The sequence below is a fragment of the Scardinius erythrophthalmus genome, assembly GCF_964197995.2.
Source record: "Scardinius erythrophthalmus genome assembly, chromosome: 20".
Lineage (NCBI taxonomy): Eukaryota > Metazoa > Chordata > Actinopteri > Cypriniformes > Leuciscidae > Scardinius > Scardinius erythrophthalmus.
The window spans coordinates 15,385,735-15,395,999 of NC_138240.1; the positions used below are offsets into that span (position 1 = coordinate 15,385,735).

General features: G+C 38.2%; 1 protein-coding gene across 1 annotated transcript; it reads left to right on the top strand.

Annotated features, from left to right (window-relative positions):
- The first annotated feature begins 351 nt into the window (after positions 1–351).
- Positions 352–8,696, top strand: pdpn (podoplanin). The gene is made up of 4 exons (XM_081350103.1): positions 352–628; positions 5,967–6,344; positions 6,466–6,571; positions 7,468–8,696. The coding sequence occupies exons 1-4, from the start codon at positions 565–567 to the stop codon at positions 7,472–7,474; spliced, it is 555 nt and encodes a 184-aa protein (XP_081206229.1). The 5' UTR covers positions 352–564; the 3' UTR covers positions 7,475–8,696.
- Positions 8,697–10,265: the final 1,569 nt, after the last annotated feature.

The following is a 10,265-nucleotide window of genomic DNA, read 5'->3' on the forward strand; positions in this document are numbered from 1 at the left end:
AGGTGGATACAACATGTAAACCATTGCTAAGACTGCCTCTCACAGACCCATTTTCATTCTCATAAGATTACATGGTTCTGTTAGACTGATTTTTGGGAATAGGCTATTTAAGAAAAATAAAAGCAACGGTAAAAGTAATAGCCTATAAAACAGAAAAGAAAAGGGATTATACTTTTTTTTTTTGGAGCTTTTCAGGTTTATAATGAAAATTTGTAAAAGTTTATCCTGAGAAAGTGATAGTCAAGTAGAGAGAGGGAGAGAGAGAGCAAGACTGACAGACAGAGACTTACTTGAAGGCATGGAGGCAGGACCACCTAACGCCATTGCCCAACCCCCTCAACCTCTAAAGACACACTAAAGCACATTTACTCTCTCTCTCACTCTGGCTCTCAGTGCCTCTGTCCTGCTACTCCAGACCTCACCGCCCCTTTCCATTCAAACCAACTTTAAGCCACACGTCTGTGTGTGTGAGCCAGCATTTCATCCAGAGCCTGCTGTGTGCCTTCAGGAGCCTCTTAGTTTGTTAAAGTTTCAGTTGGAGGATAGTGACCAACAGTGACCAAGATGAGGATCGTACTGCTGTTGCTGGTCGCCCTGGCAGGGCCTTTCTGTACCTTTATCCAAGCAAGTAAGTCAACACGCAAACACACACACACACACACACACACACACACACACACACACACACACACACACACACACACACACACACACACACACACACACACACACACACACACACACACACACACACACACATAGTGCTATTCTTTCTTTCACACACTCTGCCCATTCTCCTCATCTGTTTCTAGTGACCATAACTTTCATTAATTCAATTCGGTTTTGTTTGATTACACACAGTATCTCCACTAAATTATATTTGTTTGATGTGTGTGTTTCAGTGCCTTCTGTTCATGATAAGCATTATCCAGACATCTAAGTATGTGCTGATACAGTGTTCCTCTCATTTGGACCTTGTGATGGGAAAATGATGTAATGGTGCAATGATTGTTACACCATTATATACCAGTTTTGAGTTGGCACTGATTTATTGCTTCGTTTCTCCCTGTTTCTCTCAATCTGGACAGGGTTACACGTGTGTATTAATAGAGCCGACTCTATATTTAAGGGAAGCATTTGAGCATTTCGTACACAGGCTGGTTACATCTAAGAGCAGTGCAGGCCTGAGAGAAAGAGAGAGAGAGACGCCCCATATGTGCTTATTCTGTACGTCTTTTTCTCCCTCTTCTCACCCCCCTTCGCTTGTAACCATCTTTGGCGGGGTATCAAGCTTTCACCCCTCTCAGAGGTGGGTTGGTGGGGCATGTGTGTTATTTTTAAACTGCAGCGCCTCTGACTCACTGCTCAGGGTCGGTTACAGCCCTCTAAACATCACATTAAAATACTCAGCAAGTTTCAAACTTGGGAAAACTTCACTCCCTGCAATCAGAGGAGCGTCACCAGTGCACAATCTTCCTCTCCAGACTTCCTTCTGCCTCTCTCGTTCTTTTTCCCTGCTGCCATTCGTCTCCCATTTTTCCCATTCTCCCAGTCTGGTGGTGCCACTCCCTGTTCTAAAAACGGGGCGTCATCAGACAGCTAAAAGTTTCTACTCTATAGGCAACACTGTTTAATATACAGCATTATGTACAGTTCTTTTGGAATAATATAAAATTTGTGTTGTTCTATGAACTTTTTAACTTTTCAGATGGCACACTCTGTCTGTTATGTGTTGTGTGAGTGTGTTATGAATAGAGTAATGGTAAACTGACACGTGTGAGCACATCGAGGTATTGAGTGTGGGTGTTAATTTAGCTACATGAACCCTGAAACTCTCTCAGGGTCTCTGAACGCAACCACAAACCCAGTCCTATATTCACGGAGCTCAATCAAACTCACATTTAACTTCAGAGTGCAGTCAGATTTTCAATTAATTTTAGCTCCATACGACTCAAAATACATTCAAGTCACTGTCAAACAACTTCATAATATGAATACACTTCTCAAAAGTGGTGCATTTATTAAGAAAAAAAATAGATTAAAGCTTTATAGAAATATAAATTAACTAAGATGACTAAAGCACATAACAACACTGCTAAAACTTAAAAATATAAAAATGAAAGCTCATTTAAAATGTTTATAAGTACTCTATAAAAATTATACAAAAATAATAATTAAATCAACTCATCAGTGCTCTCACAATCAATATCGGTAAACTTCACAAATGTATTTAGATTAGAATTCAGATTTGTGGGGAATTGTGGAGCTCGAGTATATTGAGTCTCCCTCAGGTCTGAACTTCTGTTGTATTTAAGATTAGGATGTGTATGAGTGTGTTAGTCTGTCATATGTTGTTCCCTGGAGATTGTGAGTGTGAGAGCCTAAGCATGTGTGTGTGTCCTGTTCTAGTGATAAGAGAGATTTTCCACTTGCTCTGTCCCCTGCTGCCCACTCATGAAATGTGTGTATATGTGTATCAGTGAGAGGGAGGGAAACTGCTTTCATGAGATGTTCTTCACTCGTTCTTCTTGTACAAAAAACATTCCAGCATCATACTCCCTCACAGCCTGAAAAGACACACACACACACACACACACACACACACACACACACACACGCACACACACGCTGAAGCAGTTGATGGATATTTTTTTTATATGGATTTAGAGTAATTCAATTAATTGTTCAACAGACACCCAATACTGGCCTCTTGTGCTCTATTTCCCTATGCTTTTCTCCTCTATATTTGTCTCTCCTTTTCCTTGTCTTTCCCTTTTATGGTATGTTTTTTGTCAGGGAAATGTTTCAGGCTTGGTCATAGATTTGAATTTGATCATTTAATGGGTAGTTTTTCTCTGACACATGCCTGCACTATTTTAGTGGGATTTGACTCATTGCAGTTTGTATAGCAGAAAGGCTGCTAGTCTTTGCTGTTTCTCACAGTCTCAGATCTCCCTTTCTTTTATTACATGGTGCTCTGAATGGTCAGTTACGGCATTCAGCTATCTGATATTTCCTTATTACTGCCACCATCCACAAAAAGGACGTACAGTTTGAAGAATGGATGGATGGATGGATGGATGGATCATCACCAATGTCAATGTTGCCTCGAATTAAGAATTTGATTCGAGGCCTAAAAAAAGGGAAAAATTATTACGAAACGGTTTAAAAAAAATCTCTGTCCACATGAAAATGCAAAAACACGCTATGAAGCGATAAAACCCTAACCGTAAAGCCACGGTGGCCAATTAGAAGCCTGAAAAAAATGGTTATTACCGGTTCCGGTAGGCTAACAACATGTTGTCATATGCAGTGACCTGCGTAGTATTGCATTCTGACAATATTTTGGCTACGGCCGCCATTGCACAGACTCGCCTTGTGTAAACAAAGGAGATAGCGGCGCACAATCTGAAGTCAAGCAAAGGAGATAACAGCGCGTATTCTGACGTCACAAGCCAAAATCTCCGGTTTACCGCCTACACGACAACACTGCAATCGGAGTTTCTGAAACTTTTCACCCTGGCGTGAGTTTTCAAAAAGGTTCGGTTTCAGTGACCTGATACTGCGTTTGCGTGTGGACGAACGGCTAAACCGCATAGAAAAAGCTGCGGGTTTGAAAATACCCGTGTTCGTGTGGACAGAGCCTAAGTCACACAGGCAAACAGGAACAGGGAAAACTGAACCAAAACACAACCAGAACAGATCATACATGTTACACAAGCAGCATAACAAACTTTATATATACAGTATATATATATATAAAGGTAAAATAATTTAAAGCGTCTGACACTAGAAGCCTTGTACCTTGAAGTTTGCGCCTGCTCGTTAAAAATAACAGGAAATTGAACCGGTGCTACTTGCTTTTTGATTGGTTAATATATGTGACTGCCACCATCTTGCGTCTCAGTTGTCAATTTTCGTAAAAATGCCCTCAGAGACTTCAGTAATATTATCGCTGCAGTGTTTGTCTTGCTGCTATGCCAATTGTTTGTACATTGCAGTGGACTATTTTTCTTAGCAGAAGCTTAAGTCCTGATAAAATAAGTCCTGATCACCATGTCAAGGTTTATTTCTCGATAATGAACGGTTGACTATAGCCTACATTATTTTTTACATAAATTAGTTACAGTTTCTGCCCATGCTGCTGTGTACATCTCAGAGAAAGAGAGGGAGAGAACAGCTGGCTCTTTCTGCATGCTCTGCTCCTCCCATCACATCATGTGTATTTATGTGAGTGTGTGTGTGTGTGTGTGTGTGGTGGTTGGAGAGGAAGAGAGCCATACTTAGAACTAATTGTTGGGGTCTCAAACATAATGAGCTGATTGTTAGCAGCAGTCAACAAGAACATTAATATAAACACACAAGCACACATACACCCAGGACATTCTGATCTCTGACCCCACTATTAACAGGATAGTTTTGTTTGATTGTGGCACTATGAAAAGCAACAGTGATCTTTGGAGTTATTTTTATTTTATTTTTTTACACCTTACAATTAAATAATGTTCTCCTCTCACGTAAGAGGTCTTAAATTGTTATAATGCTTTATTCTGGGAGTCAAGTTAATTAGGTTATATAAATTTAGGTTTAAAATTACATACTGAGTGGGTACATGTTATTAAAACAAGTTCACCCTAAAATGAAACATCTGTCATTGACACCCTCATGTTGGTCGTTCTTTCTTCTGTGGAATGTAAAAGATCTTTTGTATAATGTGCTTCTTGAAATTAAGATTTCAAACTTTAAAAAGAACTCAAAAGTACCATAAACGTATCATAATACTATAATGTTTGTCATTAATTCCGAAACCGGATCATTGTGAAGGAATCATTCCTAATGGTTTTGTGAACTGGATCAACACGGCAAGAATTCGTTCATAAAAAGAGCATTGCTTGTGAACGTGCTGGGAGAGCTACAGATAGATTTTTACAGCACCATAACTTAAACAAAGTTATTATATGGCCTCACAATAAGTCATTTGGACTATTGAAAAATTATATTCCTCTCATAAAATTTTTACATTTAAAAAATAAAGGCCAGGATATTCTTCAGAATTTCCCCTTTAGGGTTTTACACAAGTAAGACTAAATAAGTAAATTATACAATTTCATTTGGGTGAACAAACCCTTTAAATTCCACACTGCTGAAAGTGTCTGAGTCATATAATAAACAGTAAAAGATAAATCTGCTTCTTGAAACTCATATGAAAATGATCTGTTACAAAAGAACCTAACATTAATTTGCCATTAACCCAGAGTTGATAATGTGTGCTGAGTTTTTTAACCCATGCTGAGTTTGATATTTTAAACAGCTGAGGTGGTGTTATTATAAAGGGAGCTTCCCTACAGATCGCCGAGAGAAAGTCTCCCATATGCAGTCCATCTGGCTTCGACGCCAGCACAGATCTGAAATCAGTTTTTGCTGTGTGTCTCTAATGGTTTCTGAAGTCATTGTGAGTGGTGCAGAAAGATCTAAGATCAACCACCGAGGAAACTTTTTTGTAGGAACATTTTTGCCATGTTTTTTTCTCCAGTGCTTCATTTCCTTGTGTGCAGTTATTGCCGGCTAAACCCAGGAAGTGAGACAATTAGTCTGGATGAAGGTATGACGTAAAAAGGAAGTGATCTCATTAGTGTGGAGCTGAATAGTTAGGGCGTGACTTTCTGTATGGTGGAATGGTTTTGTACGTAACGTCTAAGTGAACGTGTAAGTCTGTGTTTATTGGGCTGATGGAGAGGCTGGAATGTTCTCACTATTAACAACCATGAGAACATTCTGGCTCACCCATCTGATACAAGCACTAGAGAACCAAAAAAACACAGCAAACAGTGTCTGTGTCTCTGGAATATCTCCAGTTTCCTCCAACTCTCTAATGCAGAGCTCTCGCCTTAAGTTGAAATGTAACATCTAAGGGTGGGTTTCTAGTATAAAATTTTTATAAAACCTTTTTGTTGTTTACGTACCAGGTACTCTGGTGAATCCAACAGCGGCTGAGGTGAATACAGAGCCAGCAATTTTATCAGAAACGACTACTGTCATTGCCAAACCAGAAGAATCAGCTCCTCAAGAGGCTGCTTCAACACCAGTGCCTGTTCCTGAGGCTACAGAAGCAGCTGCCTCAACAGAAGAAGCGCCATCAGTTTCCACAGAAGCACAAGTTACACAATCAGAAATCCCAATAGAAACCGCAGCCCCAACAGATGCAGCAAAATCAACAGCTCTACCAGCAGAGATGGCCCCCACTGAAGCCCCTTCTAAGGTCACAGAGTCGATAACAGAACCAGGAGTAACTGAAAAAACAGAATCAGTGTCTCAAGAAACTGTAGCGATAGAGGGGGAAGAAGGTGAGATATGCTACAGACATACAGTGTACATGTTGTTACAGTTGAGAATTTGAATTGAGAATATGTGTGAGTGAGGATGAGCAGTCACTGACATGATATCTGGTGTTCTTCCTTATTCCAGGTATGGGCACGGGACAGTTGGTTGGGATCGTAATCGGCGCACTGGTCGCAGTGATTGTTGTCATTGCTGTTATCATCATGGTGGTCAGAAGAATGGGCCAGTACTCGTAAGTCCTTTTATTAATATGATTATATGTTTTTTTTATTTTTTTATTATTATTAATATATATATGTATATAACTTTTTAAAATATCATTAAAGGGATGAAAATTTTGTCATTATTTTCAAGACCTTTTTGCTTTTTCAATGAAAGACAATGAAAGACTTTATGAACATGTTCTCTGTATGAATGACTGAGGTGAAATGTTGCATGCTGACAGTAAATGATTTCTATGTTGTAGGACTGCAAAGAAACGAAAGCCTCAAAAACAAGACAGCATCTTGATCTCTGTAACTGTCTTACTGTTTCATAGATAATCCCGATTAATCAGTGTAACACAGTTGCTCTCAAAATATAAACGTATAACAGCTTAACACAACTATGTTGCTACTCCAAAAGTCTTCTACCAATGTTCATCTAAATGGCAAATATTGGAGAAAAACTCCACTGAACCGTATCAAGGCTAATGCCGAACAAGGAAATTATGTCATAATGGAATCTTATATACCAGCCAAACAGAAGTACAGTGGTTATATGGTTAGCATCGCTCTTCACCATCTTAGAAAATCACACTGCAAATGTGAAATGGAGTGGCAATACAGTACTGTTGATGCTATATTATTTGTGGTACTAACATGGTGTTGCCCAAAAAAAAAAAAAAAAAAAGAGGGCCAAAAATAACCAATTGTATTTAAATGTCCTTAAAAAAAGTTTTTTTTTTATCCATATCTGTATCATTTCTGAATCAAACTCATGAATGAAACTGATAAATGCAATTGAAATTTTCAATAACCTATTAATGTACTGTAATTTATTTGTTTGTTCATCTTTGTATGTTACATGTATAAAAAAAGTCTGTTGCTGCCATTTGTACTAAACTGCTTTGTCGTCTTTCTTTCCCAGCCCCTGAAAAGGAAGGCACGACAGGAAGAGAAGAAGAAGAAATTGCGGAAGTTCTGAACTATTGTTCTCATGTTTTAAACAATGCAAGCAGCACTCTCACCATCCATCCAGGACTATAAGGGGAGCAGGAGAGTGCCCCATCCCCTTTCCAATTGAAAAAGATGCCCTCCCCAACACCCACAAGGCCCTTATTTAGCCTGAGAAACCTAATTTATACCCTAACAGTGGGAGACCACAGGAAGTTACAATATATTTTGAATGCATATTAATGTAACATGATGTGAATGAATGTTGTCTCACTAACTGTGAGTTTGTGAAGGGCCTAATAAACAAAAATTAGCAAACAACTGCACATGCAAGCAAAAGCTTGTATGTTTTTTTTAATTCCACTGAGTATGTATTGTATGTAAATATCATACAAAGATACTTAATGTCTTCATGTGTGACAAAAAGCCAATCCAAGATCATTATTTTTCTCAATTTCTCTCTTTTTCCTCTTTACAGATGTGTCCAATAGGACTATGACGCATTATGTGCAGTGATGATACATATAGGCAGATGCTGTGGACACATTCTGTTCTCAGAATAGGCTCAAGATGTGTAATTTAATGTCTAGCGGCATTATATTTTTTAATTAATATTTAAGGGGAGCAGCACACAATAAGTGCTTGAGATTTACTCTTTTGAAGTGCATTAATACAGAGTGACTTGACTGTGTTGTTCTTAACTGTCACCCATTCCAAAAGTGACATCACTTCCTCTGGGACGCATCATTATTATGTGTTCCAATCAGCTTAGCTTCATGCGTGCAGCTGCTATTGGCATGTATAACTAAAATCCTGATGTTTTTCACCATGGAATACGACATTTTAACAGCATACAGACATTTTGCATGGTTTAGTTGTTTGCGTTTCTTTTTTGTCAATGTTGGGTTTGTGTTTCTTACTGACGGGCTTTGCTTTATGAGATCAGTAATAGGTGCACTGAATGATGAAGAATAAATGTTCAATATTGAGAATGGAATTTAGACACTGCAACTGTTTGCAACGATAAATGTATTTTTTGTTTTGCCAGATTCCTCTTTATATCCCGTCACTATATGATCTAATTTTACCATTTGATCTCAGAATCCACTTATAACCAAGTGATTGTCTTTGTATTTTGGGGGTGGTGTTTTTTTGTTTTGTTTTGTTTTTATTGTTCAGTTTCAATAAAAAAGTTCCAAAGTATGCTGTATTGCCATGTTGTGTTGTTGTATTAGTGGATTCCAGATAACATTACTTGTCTGTGTTTACTTTCAGCCCCTTTTACTCAGCATTCCAGCCTCTCTCTCTCTCTCTCTCTCTCTCTCTCTCTCTCTCTCTCTCTCTCTCTCTCTCTCTCTCTCTCTCTCTCTCTCTCTCTCTCTCTCTCTCTCTCTCTCTCTCTCTCTCTCTCTCTCTCTCTCTCACACACACACACACACACACACACACTGGTATTCCTGTCATTATGAGGACATTCCATTGGCGTAATGGTTTTTACACCGTGTTATAGTTTTTTTTTCAACTTCTTACACACATTTTCAAAACCTTGCCTCTTTTTTTTCAAAACTTTACACAAAAATCCAAGATTTGCACACACAAAATGCAAAATGCCTCAAATGAAGCACTGCATTCAAAATATCACAAACACATCTCAAAAGCAAACATTTGTCTTACTTTGCAAACACCTTTGCCATTATATTTTTGATATATCATATACACACAGTTATTCAAAACCTAAAGCTCTTCTTTCATGAGCTTCTATGTACATTTCTGTACAAGATTGAAAGTAATTGGCAGAGAGATGTTAAAAAATTCACAGTAAACACAAAAGCAAGATTGAAACCAAACTATTTTTTTTTTTTACTGTAATCGTTTGTGGTTGTGAATACAGTATTACACAGTCTGAAAAACTTGACCTTTGGCCTATTTATAGGCCTATTCTAAAGCCATGATTGGTTGGTGTTAAGTAAAGGCACTGATGAGTTAATGTGGAATTTTGAAAAAGGAAATCAAGATACTTCCTGTTAGATTTTCGTGTGTTACATAGAGAATTGTGTGTTGTGGCTTGCAAAAGGTGTTTTATGAAATTGAAAACTGAGTCGAAGGCCAAGAATTGGTATATGGTTTTGCAGATTCAGTGCGTGTTTCTGGTGTTTGAGTGTCAGGTTTCAGAAATTGTGTGACAAGTAAGGATTTTGTGTGTAAGCAGTTGAACTGTAATAACATTTTCAAGCCCCAAACCCTAAACCCATCACAGAAAACTTTCTGCATTGTTACATTTTCAAAAAAAAAAAAAAAGAAGAAGAAGAAGAAGAAAAGCTGTTTCATCATGGGGACCAAAAAATTTCCAGTTGGTCCTCACAGGGTTGGGTTTATAGGCACACACACACATACACGCCTATGCACTTCTTTTTCTCATACAAACAAACACACACCCACACACTCCCTCTCCGTCTCTCTAATCCGTTATAGACTGACAGAGAGAGGAAGAGATAGAGAGTCAATGAATAAAGGCATCATTGTAAATATGAATATGTTCTTAAGTGACCTCTCTGGTTAAGTAGGGTAAATAACAACAGAGTCCCAAACAGCTGCCCCCAAATAGTATTTAAAGTGGACAGTAAAAAAGTTACTATATACTATCTATATACAGAGGTGGACAGTAACATAGTACATTTACTTGAGTACTTTTTGAGTATCTGTACTTTACTTGAATATTATTTTTTCTGGAAACTTTTTACTTTAACTTCTCTACATTTGAAAGACAAATAT

What these genes read in the sequence shown, in the direction of transcription:
- pdpn (XM_081350103.1), top strand. Translation starts at nt 565, where the DNA reads ATGAGGATCGTACTGCTGTTGCTGGTCGCCCTGGCAGGGCCTTTCTGT. An exon ending in CTGTACCTTTATCCAAGCAA is followed by an intron (nt 629 to 5,966) that starts GTAAGTCAACAC and finishes TTTACGTACCAG; the next exon opens with GTACTCTGGTGAATCCAACA. An exon ending in AGCGATAGAGGGGGAAGAAG is followed by an intron (nt 6,345 to 6,465) that starts GTGAGATATGCT and finishes TCCTTATTCCAG; the next exon opens with GTATGGGCACGGGACAGTTG.